Source organism: Antedon mediterranea, chromosome 11 (genome assembly GCF_964355755.1).
Source record: "Antedon mediterranea chromosome 11, ecAntMedi1.1, whole genome shotgun sequence".
NCBI lineage: Eukaryota > Metazoa > Echinodermata > Crinoidea > Comatulida > Antedonidae > Antedon > Antedon mediterranea.
The window spans coordinates 18,743,675-18,764,138 of NC_092680.1; the positions used below are offsets into that span (position 1 = coordinate 18,743,675).

Below are 20,464 nucleotides of genomic sequence, written 5' to 3' on the forward strand. Positions count from 1 at the left end.
ACAGTTGCTAATATTTTTGTTTGAAGATGGCTAATGAAATTGATCGTTTAGATTAATATAAATTATGTTGATTATAATGAAACATGTTTTTTAAAAACAAATAAAAGATACTTTTGAAAAAACCAACCTTAATTTTATCTTTTTGGAATGTTAGAGTTTGCAAATCATTACTGATTGGTTCAAGATTTTTCAGCTTTTGTAACGTAATTGTCACCCAATAAAACTGGTCACTGACAACCTGACATACAACACGGTATTCACGATCATACTCCGCCTAGAAAATTCAAGCCAATAAAATCGTAAAAATGTTCAAAAAACCATCTACCTGTACCTTAACCAAAACTTTACAAATAGATGATAATGTTCACAAAATGCAACATTCAATAAATGAGAACAAAATACAATTGGTTTCTGGGTGTGTTTTTGTAGAAATCTAAAATTCAGTAAAAGAATAATGTTAATTCATGTTTTTTTTATTTTGTATTGTTTAGAAATAGCTAAAATGTTTTATGTAAAATGTTGTGTAGTATTATTTGTAGTGAAAAGTTTAAAGCAAATAAGAAAAACAACACAAGCATCTCTAACGAGATCAAATAATACAACCGTTAAAACATTTATTAAACAAATTCATATTACATCAACTGTATAAATATTAACAAGCCTAATCCAAGAATTCTGACATTCAACTCTGTGTTGTTTCATACCTAGAATATGCACGAAGCATTGTCTTCTTTAAATGTCAATATCTAAATAAATTCCACTAATGTAGTGGTTGCCTGATATACCAAGGTGTGTGGTAAATAATTACAATACACCATGAAATGGTAATATAACATCAGCATTTCTTTTATGTTTTACTTACTATATTTTTGCTATCAAAGAAAAAGATTATTAACAATTCTCATTGAGAAAATAATTAGCATGTAGAGCCATTTCTGTCTTGACCTGCAACATTAAACTTTTACTGCAGTCAAAATATATCATTAATAGTAATTTTTTCTCAGTAACATTTTAGAAAAAGAGAAGTGTAATAAAATATCTATTTTCCACATAGGTATATAGATACAAAAGAAAAAAAACAAATTGGCTTTCATTCTAGACCACAACTTACCATTTTCCAATATGGATCAACAAATACAGAATCAGCTTGACTAGGTTTGCTGGTGAATACATACTTATCTTCAATTGAGACCGAATGAATCACCTGATCATACATCTGGAGTACAGGTGTTTCAGAAACAGGTTCCACAACTTTAGAATCTACTACAAATTCATCAATAGGACTTCCTTCAATGTTTCCTACAGTTAGTGGAATCTTTTCGCCCAGAGGTTCTTTTCCATCTTCCAGTCTCTCTTCCACATGATTTGGTTCTTTCATAACATGTTCAGATTTCTGGAATACAGGGGCTTCAAAAACTGGTTCCACAACTTTAGGATCTATTACCAATTCATCAATTGGTTTTTCTCTAAAGTTTTCTACACTTAGTAGAGTCTTTTCTTCCAGAGGTTCTTTTTGATGTCTCAGTCCCTCTTCCAGAGGTTGTTCTTCATTTGGTAATCCTTTTCCTATGTTTTGATCATTCCTAAATTCTTTCATAACATGTTCTTGTTCTGCTGGAGGCTCAGTGAATTGGATTCTCTCAACATATGTATGATCTGGTTCCGTTTCTTGTTTGGTATGTTCTTCTTCCCTCATACTAACATGTTTTGCTTCCTCCTTTTTGCCATCTTCCCCTGGTTCCTTTGTAACAAATTGCTTTACACCTTTGAATATTGAAAACAAGTCAATTGCTTTCTGTGGTATATTTAATTCTTTTTCCTTTGGTTCCCTTTCAAACACAACATCTTTTTTCACATTTTGTTTATGTTTAGGTTCTTTTGGAGAAGACAGAATTTGTTCTGGTTGCTCATCTTGTTTTTCATCTTTAAACATAGAAAATACGCCAAGCGCTTTTTGATAAAAGGAAAACTTTTCTTCTACATTTTTTGACTTCTTTTCATAATGTTCACTTTTACTCTGAATATTCTCATGATCACTATCCACCTGGTCATGTTTATGGCCATCTGTCTCAATCTTGTGATCTGGTTGATGTGGCAGTGATGTTGACCGATACAGTTTATCTTTAAGATTAAATTCAGCCGTTGGTGACTTAAGTTTTTCAGTGATACTTTCCTCAGAAATGTGTAACTCTTCTGTTGAAAGATCTTGTGGAGAAGCTGTACCTTCATCTGAAAGACTTGGAAAGTCTTTAAAGAATTTACCAATATTATCCTTCATAAAAGTTCCAATCATGGTTGGTAGACTATTACCACCAGCATCTCTATCTTGGTTGTATACGGTTTCTTTGGGTATGCCTGAAACATTCTTATCAGAATCTATTATGACATATTCAGTGGCATTATCTTCAAAACTGTATTCTTGATTGGTTTCAGTGTCAGGTGCTAGGTTAGGTTCCAGTTTACTGAAACCTTCAAGCAATCGTAAGTTACTTCTACTAGAATTTATTATTTGACTACAAGATTCTTCTTGTACATGTTGTAAAGAATCATGACATTGGTGGACATCAATTTCAGTATCAGAAAGAACAGGTGTTTCATTTCTGGAATTTAAATCTGATCCATCAATTTTTACAGATATCACATATTCTGATTCTTCATAAACTGGCAACTGATCCACATTTTGCTCATTTGTTGTTGGATTAATTGATGGTGAATCAATAAACACTGACAAGTCAATATTTAGTTCAGATGGTAACACTTCTGTCTGATCACATACATCTTCAGTGATACTCTCATCGGTGTTATCAGAAAGGGGAAATTTCAGATCAAAAGAAATAGGTGATACAGCCCTGCTCTGGATTGTTTCGTCAATTATAACATCACCAGTTTCTGGTGTAGGAACATGATCTCCTTCTTCAAGTGTAAGAAGTCTTTGGATGTCATCACAGTATTCACCAGCAATATCCTCTACAGATTTTCTGGGAATTTGGTTTATATCATCTACACTTATTATTAACCTTCTTTGCATGATCATATCTTCATTAACTTTAGTAATTTGTGGCATCTTAAACTCAACTGAATTCTTTGTAGATGGAACTATAGTCTCTTCTTTTATTATCTGGTGGTCACTCTCGGATATTATTGGAGGAATTTGAGATTCCAAAGTAGTGTTCTCTTTTTTATTTTCAATACAAGCATGCACAACAGGTATAACTTCAGGTGAACTTTCACTGGGACCAACAGCTTTGAAAGAAATGTTTTGCGCAAAATCTTGAGGAGATCCATGTACATCATTTGATGGTTTTCCTAACCAAGTAATGGATTCAGTGGATGGATGAAATGGTTCACTGATAATCTCTTTTGTCATGATAGATGAACTCTCTATAACCATTCTATATTTTCCTTTTTTCTTTTTTGTTGTTTCCTCTGGTGCAGATACAGAAACACCAGAAACGTTTAATGCCAACGATGGTTTTTCCACTGTTGTTACTGGTGGCACAAGCGTTCCGCTTTCCAATTCAGAATGTCTTGGATTCAATATTAAACCAGGTGTAAAACTTGACAACATATTTTCTTGTTCATGTTCCTCAATTGGACGAACTGTAGAACTTGTCATCTTGTACGTCGTTGATACAACCTGGTGTTCTATATTATCTGGAATTTCAACAGGTGTATTTGACCCACCAGAGACACTGATTGCTACTGATGTAATACCAAATGTATTGGAATTGTTTAAAGACGAATTTGTTCTTTCTTCTTGAAATACCTGTTGGTCTAGTTTTGTATCTTTTATTTGAATTTCTTGGATATCTGGTTCATTATTTCCATTAATTTCTGTGTGACCATTTTGATTTATTGTTATGTTTTTAGTAGTTATCGAGGAATCACCTTCTCCTTTTTTATTAATACTTTCTTCATCCTCAGATGTATCCACTTTTAAAGAACCATCTTTTGATGGTGCCAATAATCTTGTGAATGAAGCCATTATTGAGCCTTCTTTCTTTTTTATCTTGGGCTTTTTTTCAGGCCGCTTTTCTTTACTTGGTGGTTTCTCTTTCTTTCCTTTTGTAAATAAGGATGACTCTTTTTTAACATGTTTTAAAACTTTCTTTTCTTTTGTGTCATCACCAAATTTCTTTATCTCAGGAAGTTTTTTTCTTGCCTTCTTCAATGATGGCTCATATTCAACTTGAGTGGTCGATTTTACTACTGGTATGTTTTCAATACCTTTACTAGTGGCGTTTATTTTAGTTCCTTGCTTAGTTGGTTTATTTGGTAACACTTTCTTTGTTACTTTTCCAGTATCACTTTTTGAAGCTTTTTTGATGGGTGACTTTTTAGGTTTTTGATCATCTTTCCCTTTAGAAATTAATCCTTTACTATGTTGCTGAAGTTTGCCTTTCAAAGTAACATCTAGTTTCTGTTCATTCTGCTCTGGATTGTTATTTGAAACATTCAATTGTGTTGATACTTTTGGTTTTAAATTGGTTTTTGTTGAATTTTCTATTGCTGAGCTGCTGTCAGTGGAAAAAGATGTCTTATGAACTTCGGAATGTGTCAAATTTGGATTCAGTGCTACTTCATCACCAGATGAAGAAATCTGCTCTTTTCTTAATAGTTCTGTGCTAGTTATATTTAATTCTGAAGAATGAGATACATTTTCATTCGCAGTGTCCAATTGAAATTGAAATGTATCTTCATTAGCAACTGGAATAGTTATAACCACATATTCATCAGAAGGCGCATTCCCAGAATCTAATGACTTCCACCACTTAGATATAGTTGACAACAAAGAACTTTTTTCTGAAGTGGAAGTTTGGTTGTCTTTTGAGATTTTTTTGGGGTTTTTTCTGTTTACAGTCTCCGCGCATTCTATTGCTGGTGATAGATGAACCTCCATACTATCCACATTGCAGTCTTCAGTACCTATCACTAATTCTTCCATTACTGGGATTTCGGGAAAAGAAACGTTTTTTTTAATGACTGATGGTGACTTCTGCTTCTTTAACTGACCAACTGGAGGATGTCTCTCTTTTGGTCTTACTACCCTGGTGTCATGCGATAAAGCTGGCAAGATCATCTCAGGACAACTTGTCCCTGATTGATATTGTGAACCCCTTGGATTCGTTTGATATTCAATGAATTGTTTAATTGATGGTTGATGAAGAATTAATCTTCTATGTATCATCTCAACTTGGATTGGAGGCAAAGAGAAGATTTCCAACGGATTTAAATTTGAAACATCAATCTGTGGAAAATGGAAAAAGGTTTATAAATAAGGATAATTGCATTTTTATCGGATTTTCATTTTATATAATTCTAAAAATATAAATCAAATTAGTTAATTACAACCTAAATTAATCATTTCTATATTAAACTTAATTTTCTACAATCAATTTAAAACATATATTAAAAAACTACCTCAAATCATTATCCATTTCAAAATAAAATAAAATTCTTTGCATTGCAAACCAGATTAAGAACAAGAATTGAATAGACACAAGTTTATTACAGGTTAGAAATTATATCGTTTACCAAACCACAAATAAAGTACAAGTTTTAATGATTATTACGACCACCGTTACACAAAATGTATAAGGAAAACATGAATAGCAAAATGTGCAGAAACAAGATATACCACAGTTTATAGAGTTAAGTGCTAACATTTTGTGCACAGAAAACAAGGTATTTATGTAAAAATCTTACACCTTAATGAAACATACTTGTTTCATGCGAAATATTAGTCAGCCTTTTCCATGCTACAGGATATTTAAGAAGTTATTTACCATGCTACAAGTAATTTATGATGACTAAAACACCCAATACTATAGAATTGTTATGGCATGCAGAGGGAGGGTAAATAGAAAAATGAACAGCAATCCAAGCATACCACTTACCTTATAACATCAGGATAAACAAAACTTTTTTAGCCAATCAGGAAAAAGGTTTGCCAACATCATAAAATGACACTTCTGCACATGCTCTCCATTGGGCAGACAGGAAGCCATTTTGATTTTGGTGGAATTGATATTAAAATATCATACATGCTAATGAGGTATCAGCAAGGCAGACAATATTTAAATTCTAAAGTATATTATTAAACAGATGATAGCAAACCTAACAACTAAAAATGAGGATGGAATCATTCTGTATTGCCATTAGAAAATATGTAAAGCTGTAAAAGAAAAATATCCCAGAGAAAACAGCAAACTTTTCTATACTTCTTGGATGTGTATACTGATAAAATTATTGAGTAAAAGTTAATTTCTACAGATTGTTGTGGTGATATGGTTAAAATGATCAATTATTATTAAGAAACATTTTCTGCAATGATAAATTTAAATCATAAATGAAAAACCAACATATATTGCATTTTAAAATCAAATAAATTACAATAATTTGTGTAGGTTTTTAAAATATCCACGCAGAAAATGTAACTTAAATGGAACGTTAATAATAATAATATGTGATGATATATATTATTTATAACTGTAATAGTATAAAAAAGTATAATTCTGGTGATACATATATTGCATGTGTTATTGTTAAATAATAAAGTACAGTAAAATCAAACAGACAAACTTGGGTTGGCTCATAAATTAATGCATTTTACAAACAGAGAATTATTTGGCTACTGAAGAAGATTTTGTCTTGAGTTCACTGTATTACTCATTATTGTAAAGATACTACTTTGTATATATATACTTCCTCCAACACAAGAATAAGATAATTTTAAGACGCCGGTGGGCACAGTTAACACCAAAAGCATAAGAATATACAAACTATAAAAGCTGTTAATTCTACTAGTATTTTTGGTAAAACATCAATAGCATATTATTATGTAGCTGTTAAACATGAAAGTTCATATCATGTAGTGGCGCTGTTCGCTACCACAGGCAATTGATTTACCCATAGTAGCAGTAAGCAGTAGACACTGAAGTATGTGCGTGTATTGTTATTACTGACAGTGACATTGTCAATTAGTAATTTAAACACTTAGGATAATATACATGATTCTATGTGGTAATAATTACAACATATTGTAGTATATAATATTATATACATCACACTATATACTACAATATGTAATATAATATACATCATTAGAAGGTAGTGTAGTTAAACCGCTACACATGTAATATTTCCCTTTCGGTTTCATGTAAAAACATTTTTATCAAATTGTATCATCCCAAAAACATTTTTTTTTTGTATTACAATCAATCATGTAGGTAAGCATGTATATTATCCAGTATTCAAATTCTTTTAAGCATAGAATATTTAGACAAAGAATTACTTTTCAGATTTATTTTGTTCAGAATTAGGCTCTTTAAAACACTTATGATTGATACCTGTGAAAATAATCAAAACGTCATGATTTAACAAGAATATTCTTGTAAAGATAACGAAAAGAACCAATGTACAACTTACATTGAGTTGTTTTCCAACCGAACCAATGACTTCAATTCTGTCTGTCACATTCATTGACAGTTCCTCGTACCGTGTCTTGAATGTTTCAAGTTCTTTTTGGATTATTTCTGCTCCAGATTCGAGACGAGGGCGTTTTGAGGTAGACCTGTCATGAAATTCATCAACTTGCTTCATGTAGTTCTCCTGTGCTGCATCATAAACCTAGTTGTAGAAACAAAAATAAAAAAAATAAAAAACAATGGGTAACAATTGAAATATTCTGTTATTATTATAATTACATAAACTGTTTTATAAAAATGTGGATAAAATCCCAATCACATAAAATAAAAAAAATTGGTTTTGATTAGTTGACATACATATCAATACATTTGTTATGTCAGTTAATTGGTAAACATCTTGATTAAATAGAATTTTGTGTTTTTCAACAGTCTTTTCTGTTTGAATCTTCCTGAAAAGCTCTTTTATATATTGTTTATACACCAGATATGTTTTAATGTGTTATTGTCAATTAAAAACTCATTTTAATGAATGAATTTAAGTTTAATTTACATCAAGACATAAACATAAACTATAAAATAAAATGTATCTTTTTCAAAAATGATGGAAGTTCAATTACCTTTACTTGTTCAATAAATTCTCTGCCTTTAAGTAGCACGTCCTCAATCTTTGGCCTGCGGTTTTCAACCTCGGAATTAAAGACTCCTGCAGCCTGGTACTGTTGTTGTACGGACATCATATCATGGCCGATGATTTCAAATTTAAGTAGAGTAACGGCTGCTTCTGATATCCAGTTATTTTCTCTTGTTAACAATTCATCCAATTCTTGTAATTTGTCACTTGCTATGTCTAGCCTCATTAGCCTTATTTATTAAATGAAATATTATCTTGTTTTATTTGAATTCATTTTTCAAAATACATAAATACTTCTTCAACAAATTTAAAAAAAAAATGATCCACAAGACAAGGACATGTTATATACAGATTCCACAATTTAATTGAAATATGATAAGCCCTTTTGGAAATATGGAAAAGACATGGTACAAAGATTTAGAAAAAAGGATACTCAAGATAGAAACGAGAAAAGCCTCTCTTTTAATTCTTCTTTGGCATTTGTATAATCCAACACATAACATTTTTAACACATGCCACAAAATCTATGAGAGGAGGCAGCCTGTAAATGTAACTACTCTTTGCCTCCTAGCTGTACTTACCTTTCATGGGTCTGAACACAAACATTGTCCCAACGATTGTTAATCTCATTAACATCCTTCTGTAGGATATGGTCATCCGGCAATGGTGACTTCTGGGATAACTTTTTTACCTTAATGGCACTCTTCACAAGTTTGTCAATGACAGTCTGGAATGGCGGCAGTGTTCTTTGTAGCTCCTTAAAAAGTAAATATTTTGATAAAAAACAATTTAAAAAAACAATGAATGTGGTCTACAAAGCTTAATGGAAAATTTCATTCTGTATACTGTGTGCTTGATTTATGATGTTTTAAATACAGTACCATCCAGCGAAATAAAACAGTATTTGGTCTGTCTATTGATAGATATTTATTTTTTAGCTACACCATTTGTAAATGTAAACATTCCAGAGAGTTTCATCAGTAAATGATTTACTAATGTAAAGGAAAAAGCACAAAATGTTTGATTTAAAAAGGACTTAGAGGCTTTGAGAATTAGGTGCTATATAACAATGACATATTATTACTTGTACGTACCTGTAGTGTGTCATATTGAACTTGTATTTTATCCAGGTCAGCTGACATGCCATCTTGATCCAATAGAGAACGCTCGCTACTTTCAACCACATCTCGTGCACGTTCTAGAGTTGACTGTACCACATTGATCTGACAGATTCTGAAAGAAACAAACCAAAATATCTAATAGTTTCAACCAAAACACCACAGTGTCAACCATATTGGATTTGGTATCAGGTGCATGGATATTTTAAAGTAATTTTTCAGAAACACTCACCTTTCTGCAACAGCACTAGACATATTGTAAAGTTTATCCCAAGTGTCTAGAAGAAGTCCAAGTTCCTTTCTTAATTCTGGTCGGTCTTCCTTTTTAAGAGCATTTTCTAAATTTTGCCGTAATTGGTCGTATCGAGGTTGTAAAGTGGTAAGATGGGTATGGAATGTCTAGAAAATAATAAAATAAAATAAATAAATAAAATAATACATATAAAATAAATCAGTTAAAAGTAAATATATACAAATAGCCGAAGAACGTCAGTAAAGAAGCAAATTAATCAAGTAAAGCGACTTGGCGTGAGTTAATACCTCACATATATAGTATTTGAACTCAGGGCCTTTATATTGGAAAACAACCAATCACATCACCAATCTATTTAACTCCACTTGACCCTACTACTGTATTGTACTAAAATTAGCAAGGAAAAATATTTAACTTTCTGAAATCTGCAATTAAAATGTAAAAGAGTGATAATACTACAACATACCGTTATTGTATCTTGTAAACCTGTAATGGTCTCCTTATCAGCTGGCAACTTCACCATTTGCAGTTGTTGACATAGCTTCTCATGAAGATCTTGTAATATCTTTAAGAATTTACTAATATCTTCACTTAGATTACTAGGCACTGCACTTTTATCACCTACAAAATATACATTTGTAGAAAAACAATTAAGAACACCACATAATTGATTAGAATTAGAAAATAGCTACTAAAATCAAAAGCAACTTTTGAGTCAGTGAGATGTTTGTATATTTAACTATTTCAATTAACAAATTATGAATATCTACAAAGTACATATTCACTTATACATTAATAATATTGTATGTAAGCAAAATTGAATTTTAAAAATACTATTAAATTATTTAGCTACAAATATGTAAGGTAAATGCAATCCAATGAAAGTGATGCAATACACAATGAAGTATAGAACAAACACATGCCCAAAATGCAAATAAGTTTGTCAAATTATGTAAAAATAGTAAAATGAAAAATTAATTAAGAATCTGTAATGTAGGATTCAAAGTTCTCAATCTATATAATAAATGTTGACCTTTGACATGCATCATATACAGCTTTAGTCCGATCATTATGTAGAATTTTGGGACAAAATCAAGTAAATAGTGGGTTGTCTATATAACAATCATACTTTACATTAAATTTGAATCATATACTTCCTGTGACAGTAATTATTGTAATTTATTATTTTAAAATGTATGTAATGTAGCTCTTTTCCAAACTGGTCAAACAACAGAGGAATGCAAACCAAAACATTTTACAGGTATAATTGTGGATATGTTCCCAAATTGGATTATTTCCAAATCAGCAATTTTATGGAAATCAGGCGTTACGAAATGTTATGATGTTGTACCTTCTGAACACATGGAATCGAGCAGGTGACTGAGACTATCAAGCTCACTTTTGAGGTCAATACCAAGTACTTCCAGGTTAAAGGTTATTTTTGAATCATGGTCATCTCCTACAAACATGCAATACAAATGAGCTGATAAACAATACAAAATATTATTTTGGCTAGACCATTTTTATATGTATACTTTTTTTTTAATACTAAAAGTAAAAATAATTCCAAACTGAATGAAACTCTTTTGAATTATATTTCTGTCCTAATTTTGCATTGACTTTATTTTAAAAATCTTTACCAAGAAAGCGATATCAGCCAATTTTTTTTTTTTATATATGAAATGGTCTATCCAAAGCATGCTAATCAGTATTAATTATGCATAAATAATTAGATTAATATAATTAATTAAATAAAATAGTTATAGTTAAATTAGTAGCATACAAAGACAAAAAAGTAAAATTGAAAAGGTCTATAAATAAAAAGACAAATGAAATATAAAGAATACCAAATAAGAAATGATTAACAAGCAATAAATAGTAGTATAATCTTTAACCCAAAGGAACGTTCCGGAGGGAGGGGAGTTACCTTGAATGCGGGCTGTAATAGCTTGCACCTCTTGATCACAAAGATCAAGAGAACCATTGGAAAGCCTGACAGTGTCAGCCATATTACATTTCGTATCGGACGCATGGGTCCGTGTAGCTTGAAACAAAACTGAAGGAAGCGGGGAAAATAAAAGGTTCAGCAAAAAAGCAAAAACTAAAATGATGACTTTTTATAAATAAGAAAACAGCAATGTTCTAAAGAGGTTATTCATTAAAAAACTGAATCAAAAACTTTCAATCATTAAATCAGGAATCTATTTAACTTCTATTTCTTCACTTTTATACAAACATGCGTACATTTGAATTATGTTGTTATATATTGCAGGCATAGTATAGTTATCAAATTATAAGCCACAACAAAGTTACAATATTCAATTATAAAGTTAATATTGTTAGTCAATTCACAAAACTACACAGTCTGGCCTGCTTTCCTGTTGACGTGGAACTGAAAATGTAGATCTTGATGCCAAGACAGTCGATGTCTTTCAGATATACATACTCATAAATTTTATATTTTTTGGTGGCAGTAAGAAAAAATTTGTTCCATACCGTCACCTGTTTCCAACACCTTTTAGTTGGCCAAGTTGTTTTTCAGAAAGTTGCTTTTCATAATACAATTAAAATTAACAAATCTGGTACTCTTTGAAAATTTAGACAATTCTTGTTCTCGTAAAAGTAACAATGTTCATAGAGTTGAGTTTTGAAACAGTTAACTAAGATAGTTAGACTGAGGATTCAGAAATATTTGTTTACAATATAATGACCACAAAAAGGATGGTTGTGTTGCGAAGTAATACAAGTTTGTGTTATCACATTTATTTTATGTTATACAGGATTTAAGACTGTTTATCATTTACCTGTGTCTTTTTGCATAGATGGCACTGAGCTATGCTCAACTGTAACAGTAGACATTGTGATAGTTTGTTCTACAAGAGAATAAAAAAAGTACCAAAACAAATTAGCGTAACAACCTACAGTATTGTAAAAAGTACCATTATTTAATGCCTTCCAACCAGTCTAAAACTATGCTCTTCTGTCCAGTCTAATATTAAAATCACCCCCTCTTTATTTTTAGACTTCTCTAGCACATACATGGACAATATATTTTCAATATACATTGTTTGTATATAGAAAACATATATCAGAATTATCAAAATTTTCTGGATAATCCTGAATGCACGAAATGAATTTGTTTATCAAGAAAGTCAATGGGATGACAGCCAAGTCATGCCATCATCTCTGGGACTGTGTTAGTGTTGAGCTTCTACTTCTTATATCTATGGGGGGGGGGGGGTCAGCCAATCACAACACACATTAGAATACAGATTATAGTACATCTACACCCAAGTAAAAGTGAGTAATTCTATATTCACCATTAACAGTTCTCATAGTCCTCTCTTCAGTCGTTGTGATAGAGCCTTGTGCAGAATCAGTCAGTTCAAGGCGTCGCTGCATCAGCTTGGTGTAAGTAGTACTCCAAAATGTTAAGCATTCTTGAAATTTCACCTCAAGTCTGTCAAGATTTTAAAAAGTACTAACAATTTTGATGGCAGTCACTCAAACGTGTGTATATATATATGCACAGCTCGGACAATTTTATTCACTCGGTCATTTGGATAGAATGTAGTAACAATATGAATTACATTAACAAAACATATTTGGGGGATAAATAGATTAATAGTTTACAAGAGATGACATAAGAATAGTCTAATTAGGCCAGAAGTTTTTTAAGATCTACCAATCAATTCATCCCTTGCATATTGGAATGGAAAACTTACTGTTTTGATAACTGAATGGCTCCATCATATGGAGGCGGAATCATGAACACAATGCCGGGGACTGTACCCTCGCGTCCAACTGTGTTTATTACTTTCCATTTCAGTCTGTCTGAATTGTCTAGAAGAACACATTTCTCACCTCTTGAAACAGATATCTGGCAAAAAGAATTATGTGTTTAAAAGTATTTTAAAAATATTATGGTTTAAGGTTTATGAATATTATTAGTCACAGTTTTTAATTTTACATATTCCGAACGGAATTTGTAATTCACACTTCTCCACCAAAAGTACTCAAGGAGTGGCAACATGGTTGACAGAGTAATATTAAGGGATTATACTTACATCAATACCAGAGTAACTGCAAACCGCATAAACTGCGATACGTCCGTTAAGAGGTTGTCTGCGTTGCTTTAATGGCACTACCTGTTGGCTTATCTTATTTAATTCTAAAAGGACGGGTTGCAGTTTTAAAATATTCTCTTTCATTTTCTAAAAAATAAAAATGTTTTTGTATTTGATTTTGTGATCTAGAAAGTATACTAACTGGACATTAAAAGGATCTTTTGATTTTGGACGACCTTTGACCTAGCACTTATGACATCAAATAAATGTACTATTCGCATACATCATTGAGTTTGGTTTGGAAAGTTGGTTGATTCTAGGACCTTGGTTTCAGATATCAAAGTCATGTAGATGAAACTTTGGTTTGTACGGTCATTGTAAAAAAATCAGAATTGCTTTTATAACTGGACCGTTTTGACAAAAAAAGTAATGCATCATTTGTATCAATGAAATCAAAATTTAAAATAAATAAGAAAAAGATTTGACCTACTTCCATTGCAATGATAAGGTCATCTAATTGCTGTTCTGTTGCGTCTACTGGGTTATATTGGGAATTTAATTCCTCTATATATTGCACCATCCTTTGCTCACAATTTCTTGCATCATTAAAAAACTAGGCGGAGGGAAGGAAACAACACATTAATAAAGAGTAAAACAACATACATAAAAAGTTATTATTCAAAACCAAACATGCATTAACCAAACAACATAACATTATTGAAAAAAAAGAATTTATTAGCATGAGACATGAGAAATTAGTATAGAAATCAAATGCTGAATAATGTTCACTATACATAGCTATGACATTTATGAAAAATAAACAGTAATACAAAAGAAAAAAAAACTTACCTACGAGTTGAAAACCTTGAAGGAACTTAACTTATGTGCAGATGGGAAAAACGCGGATTCAAAAGATGTATCGCGATGGTGAAAGTTCAACGCGGGTCAATAAAATCTTACCTCTGACCTCAAAGAAGGTATTTTCTATCATTGTAAACTGTTTATGCATACACTAATGATTTTTATGCCATTGTATGCATTTGAAATTTCTGTATACAGAAATTTTTAATTTAATTTCTAGCTTTTTCAAGCATGCTGTTCGATACCTTATTTCTACTGTAGCTCTAAAATGCGTCATCATTCGTCATTTAGTGCCTTTCATGTTAATTTGTTTAAAGCATGCCGATAAGACAAACGCCACCAGACATAGCAACAAGAAAACAAAAAAAATAAAAATGATGTAGTGAGACCAGAAATACTGTATGGTGTGATACAACTATGTTGAATACAACCCATTACAAAAAATAAATAAAAATAGCTGGCTAGATTTAGTAAAGCTCAATAGGTATAAACACTATCAAAACACATTTGAATGAGCTGTTTAAAAAATGTATATATATATAGATATTTTGAATGTTTTTAAAAATGTGATTTTAAATATAAAATATAAGTATTTCAGTAATAATCAAAACTAAAACTGTAAACAGTAAATGCACAGTATGGCAAAGTATACGTACAGTATTTCCCAGTATATGTAAAGTATGACAGTATATGTAAAGTATGACACAGTATATGTAAAGTATGACACAGTATATGTAAAGTATGACACAGTATATGTAAAGTATTTCCCAGTATATGTACAGTATTTCCCAGTATATGTACAGTATTTCCCAGTATATGTACAGTATTTCCCAGTATATGTACAGTATTTCCCAGTATATGTACAGTATTTCCCAGTATATGTACAGTATTTCCCAGTATATGTACAGTATTTCCCAGTATATGTACAGTATTTCCCAGTATATGTACAGTATTTCCCAGTATATGTACAGTATTTCCTAGTATATGTACAGTATTGCCAAGTATGTGTACAGTATTGCCAAGTATGTGTATAGTATGACAGTATATATGTACAGTTTGACACAGTATATGTACAGTTGTTGCTCATATGTACATTATTGCCTAGTTTATGTACAGTAAGTCTGTGTTTAGTGATGGTATGTGATGGTTTAAAGATTGTCTTCTCTGTTTAATATATGTAAATAAAAATGATGAACATGCACAATTTTGGCCACATGCAAGTTATTAGCAAAACAAACCAGAAACCAATATAATTCATTCAACGAACATGCAAATTAATTTAAAATCATGAATTACAAAAATTAGCCACATGGCAAAACATAGGACTAAACAGAAACAGTACAATGCAATGACATACATGAACATATGAAATAGAACGAATGCCTAATGTAAATGATATTAGTTGAACATGACATAATAGCAATCAAAATTAAAATTGCAAAACAAAGGTATAAATATGCATGAATCATGATGAAAAACAAAATATGGATAATGATGATTTATTTATAATAATTTGGTTGTATTGTTATTTGATGAAATCACATTCCAGGGGATAAGGAAACAGTATATGAAAATAAACTTATAATGAAAATGTTGTAATTTCTTAGTATTTTGTTTTTTTGTAAATGTGTGTAAATATTTAATTCAAGAAATATAGATATAAATCAATATTAGGTAAAACATTAGGTTATATCAGAATAGTTTAATACCCATGTGACCTCCTCAAAGAAATGTGAGTAATTTTGTGAGTTAAGCCAAGGGTTACCTGATGATATTCAGCAGCATATTTTAATTGAGTTTCCATGGATGCTGAGAGCTGAATCAACCACGCCCACTGGGACTGCATTGTAGTCATATAGGCCTAGAAGATAAAGAGTATAAATGTATATTTTGAAGCCTTTAATTTTGTTGGAGTTGGGGGTGAGGGGAGGGGGTTTGTTGGAGTGTCCAAATATATGAAATTCAATCTTATTCACAATATCAGTGTCTGGTAGAGCAAGAAACATTGTATAGTGTTTAAGAATGGAATAATAGTTCACACATAAAATATGTAACTAATAGTCTGGAGCTTTCTCCAACTACTGCATAGAATCTGGACTTTAAATCTGGTGTTTTCTTTTCAAGAATAAATACAAATTTTTTTAATAATTCATCTAGATCCAAGAGATTCAATATTGCTTGTTAAAATGCATGACATGCAGTCTTACCCTAATGGTTTCAGATCCTGGATGGTGCTGTAGTACATACTGTTGACCTCTTTCAAGAATTGTATTAAATGGCTTCTCTCTCGCTTCTATTTCTTGGAGTAGACTCTGAAATAAACAATTAATAAAATTAATAATGTCTTGGTCTGGGTTTGGCTATAGTATCTCAACAGTCAAAAAAAGGTTTGTTAAAAATTAGGCTGTTTCTTAAATAAAAATGTTCTTGCATATATATTCCTTCTATGTTGAAATTTTTTCCTAGAATATGTTCAATTCATCAAACAATTTTTTAAAATCACCATGTGGTGTCTCTCCAATTCTTCTATATCTAAGTTTTTAGCGCTCCAATCACGTGCAGACTCTTGTTCCTCCTTCTCGTCCAACCACATCAGTTCTTCTGTAGCTTCTTGGACAAACCTCAATAACACATCTGAGTCGCCGATTCGTTTACTGGCCATATCCTTCAGATGATTGAAACCTTCCTCAAGTTTTGCAAGAAGTTTTCCGTAGTGTTCGCGTTCATCTCCCTTTAACTTTTTGTGAGTTTGCCGGCAACGATCAATGTTGTTTTTGTAAGCCTGGATAGATTTCTCATCAAATCGTGCCTTGGATACTGCATTTTGAATACTTGCCAAGTCTGTGCCATACGAGGTGTTTGAAATTTCAACCTGTTTGAAGAAGAGATATCAATTATCGATAACAGATCAGTAACAATTAAACATACATTTGAACATAAAATACTGTATTAAGCATTAATTCAATTTAACATTAATTGTTTTACTGAGCTGCGTTCTATCTCAAGTAAAATTTTTGAATTGGACAGTCTTTAGACGCTCAGAGAAAACTATTTCAAGAACTTCCTTAGTGGAAAGATATCTGTACTACTGTTCATTATCTGTGTTTTCAGGGAACCAAAATGTCCACCTATGCTGTTGTTATGACATGCCTTTTTAAACTCTCAATTTCCCTTTTTATGATAGAAAAAAGACTCACCGATTTATTCTCAACCCAGGTAATGTGTTCATTGATTGATGTTAGTAGCTTAGGGTCAAGTTGCACAGCTGCTGGTTTTGGTGACACCATTGGCTTCACTGTTATTTTGTAGGATTCAATGGAAGACGCACGCTTCTCAAGAGCCTCAACTCTACAGGAACATAAAAAAAATTGTTTTAAATTCACATTAATACACTCTTTTAATTTATATTTCTAATTCATCCCAAATCAAACAGAGAATCGCCATGCTTTCTATTATGGTTCTTAAATACTAATCGAGCTGACGACCTATGACCTACACATTCATGCGTTGTTGGTCATCATCTGGACACAAAAACAGTGTCACGATCAGAATAGAGAGAGAGAATAGGGCGGAACAATGCGCACAATTAATTAACATGACTTGTTCCTATATCGTTGAAAGCTCATCATCTGTCAACCACATCAATATCATGCATGCATACAAATGTAATCATAAGGGAATAAAATTTCAATTTTTACTTTTTTAATAGGTCTTTCCATCCTTCGAATTGCCCTTCCTTTAGTTGCTGTACATTGCTAAACAAAGTCCGTATATTATTTTTACAAGTCTGTATAAAAAGAAAAATGACAGATTAATCACGAATACTTTGCATTTACTTTTGAAAATGATTTCATTATTGATTATTCAGTTTATGTGAAAACAAAATGTGATGTGTCCATATATAGACATGATGATGTCATATCACTACTATATTTGGGCATATCACTACCATATTTAGGCATACTTTTTTGTTTGAATAGTTTAGACAGGGCTTAAAGTTTGAAAATTTCTTGGTTGCCACTTCCTTTCTTTATGTATTATTATTATATGATTAAAGATTGGGAATAATGAATGGAAGAAAATTATTTTAAAAATTTTTAAATATAAGAGAATATTGTTTAGTTACCATAATATTTCCTTCTATCACCTCAATGGTGCGCTTGATGTCAGCCCCAGTCAAACGACCTGAACTACCTTCAACTTCTTTGATCTGACTTTCAACGCTGTCAAGATCCAAGTTCACAGACTCAATCTGGTCCAGTATCTTCTGACCAAGCTCTGATAAATGACGATTCCTTAAAAAACACCCAGAAAAATATAAGTTGCATATTCTACAATGGAGCTAAACAAATGTTTTAGTAGCCAAATCAATGGTTTGATTCAATTGGATAAATAATATATGGACATGATGATGTCATATCTCTACCATATTTGTCACATACACTTTGATAGAGCATAGTTGTACCTGATGAATGTTTGACACAAAACTAAATATTTGTCACTATACCTTGATAAAAGTGCTTGTAATGCATTCTCTCGTTGTTGTTCTGCTGTGATGAGTTTTTCCCATGCTGACTCTAGCTCACGTGCATGCACGACAGATGGGGGACGCATCTGCCCTGTTTTGTGGAGCTCTGTGTTCAGTTTGTGGTACTTGGCAACAGTCTTTCGCAAATCAGCTAGCTTGGTGGGGACATCCTGTGAGCGTAAGTGCGTAAGTTCCGATTGCAGCTTCTAAATGGTTAACAGGTGAGGAAAAAAACAACTTGATAGTGATGCACAAAAGATTACTGAATAAATTGATTGGCTGACATACACAAATGAACACTTTATGAGTTTTTAATGTATTGGGGTTAATACATCTAATACCTAAAATTAAAATATAATTTTCACACTAGAATTTACTATATATTTGTAATTTTATCAAGACATTCAAAACTTTGGCAATGCTATGCAAAAATGAATTTGACTTGAGACTTTCTTTTACCTTTATATCAGCATGTTGATCAAAGTTTCTGTCATCCATTTTAATTGTAGTCTGTTGAATCCAGTCCATTAACGATCTGGCTTCCTGTTGGTAGGCCTCCCATACCGGCTCTGACGACTGAAAATAATAGTAAACAAGGCCAACAGCCATAAGTCGCGTGCTAAAACGCATAGTGATACCGGACAGACGGACAGACCGACATAGTGAACTATAGAGTTGCGTCCACGCGACTAATAAAAAGAAACATTAACAACATATTACCACTTAAAGCGCAGAACTTGTTCCAGAATAAAGCTATAGGAAAATGAGTCTGAAAGCACAAACATATCTGTATCCACACAACATGTTTTACTTTATCCAAGTAAGGTAGGCAGGAAATTGCATTCAGATTAAAAGTTTCTAAACAAAGTTGATCATAAATACTTTTGTTAGAGGTGGATCCCAGGGCTGGTGCTTGCCTCCTAAACGTTGATAATTGCAATGCAAAGAATAGGAAATTAGGTTAAGTCCAGCACTTCATTTTTAGGCCACGCTCCTTAATCCTGAATCAGCCACGGTTCTTGTATGTCTGCTTTAAATTTTAAAATACTTACACTAACTACAACAGATGAATGCTGTACTGAGGATTTGTGCATTGTGACAGTTGCCTGTTGCACTGGAGGTGCTGGCACTTTTGGGAAGACATCGTAGAGGGACGATACATACATCAATATTGATTTCTCATCTGGACTGGCAACATCCACATCTGGAGGAAATGAAATGAAAAGTACTAATGTTATCTCTATTTTGATTATTATATTATGCTATTGCCAATGACTCGGACACCACATGGATTAAAATGAAACTTTATACACGTTAGAGAAGATGTTGGGAAGAGTGGGGATAAGCCATTGTATTTTCTTTATCAATCATATCTAGCACCTAGAGATCATCACCATTATAAATATAAACTTCTGCAATATCAATGTGTTTTATAAGTATGCAGTGGGTCTATTGTAGTCGACAGCAATAATCTCATGATTTATATAAACGATATTATGAATATGGAACAGTCAATTTATTTTAAATGAGAGTCAACACAAGCTAAATGGGATCAGCAAATTACATTTTTCTTTATTCA

At 31.9% G+C, this 20,464-nt stretch overlaps 2 protein-coding genes across 12 annotated transcripts in view; both read right to left on the reverse strand.

The window, feature by feature from the left end:
• Positions 1-18,167, reverse strand: part of LOC140062983 (uncharacterized) — a 116,802-nt gene extending 98,635 nt beyond the window's left edge. For 5 of the 11 annotated variants that reach the window (XM_072109401.1, XM_072109400.1, XM_072109403.1 and 2 more), the window contains exons 1-20: positions 18,056-18,167; positions 17,555-17,705; positions 16,861-17,229; positions 16,565-16,669; positions 16,123-16,218; positions 13,987-14,109; positions 13,497-13,643; positions 13,155-13,309; positions 12,750-12,889; positions 12,234-12,302; positions 11,357-11,485; positions 10,781-10,888; positions 9,896-10,050; positions 9,409-9,575; positions 9,153-9,291; positions 8,640-8,815; positions 8,045-8,288; positions 7,429-7,629; positions 1,112-5,248; positions 128-274 (exon numbers count right to left, since the gene is read on the reverse strand). In XM_072109401.1, coding sequence (XP_071965502.1) covers positions 128-274; positions 1,112-5,248; positions 7,429-7,629; positions 8,045-8,288; positions 8,640-8,815; positions 9,153-9,291; positions 9,409-9,575; positions 9,896-10,050; positions 10,781-10,888; positions 11,357-11,485; positions 12,234-12,302; positions 12,750-12,889; positions 13,155-13,309; positions 13,497-13,643; positions 13,987-14,109; positions 16,123-16,218; positions 16,565-16,669; positions 16,861-17,229; positions 17,555-17,644 — 6,897 coding nt within the window. In that variant the 5' untranslated portion in view covers positions 17,645-17,705; positions 18,056-18,167. The remainder of the gene's footprint in view (positions 1-127; positions 275-1,111; positions 5,249-7,428; positions 7,630-8,044; positions 8,289-8,639; positions 8,816-9,152; positions 9,292-9,408; positions 9,576-9,895; positions 10,051-10,780; positions 10,889-11,356; positions 11,486-12,233; positions 12,303-12,749; positions 12,890-13,154; positions 13,310-13,496; positions 13,644-13,986; positions 14,110-16,122; positions 16,219-16,564; positions 16,670-16,860; positions 17,230-17,554; positions 17,706-18,055) is intronic. The other 6 variants (XM_072109409.1, XM_072109406.1, XM_072109405.1 and 3 more) reach the window with 6 other exon arrangements.
• LOC140062041 (spectrin beta chain, non-erythrocytic 2-like) overlaps positions 18,052-20,464 on the reverse strand; it is a 41,278-nt gene continuing 38,865 nt past the window's right edge. The window contains exons 9-13 of the mRNA XM_072108085.1: positions 19,938-20,089; positions 19,345-19,461; positions 18,865-19,091; positions 18,484-18,652; positions 18,052-18,144 (exon numbers count right to left, since the gene is read on the reverse strand). Coding sequence (XP_071964186.1) covers positions 18,052-18,144; positions 18,484-18,652; positions 18,865-19,091; positions 19,345-19,461; positions 19,938-20,089 — 758 coding nt within the window. The remainder of the gene's footprint in view (positions 18,145-18,483; positions 18,653-18,864; positions 19,092-19,344; positions 19,462-19,937; positions 20,090-20,464) is intronic.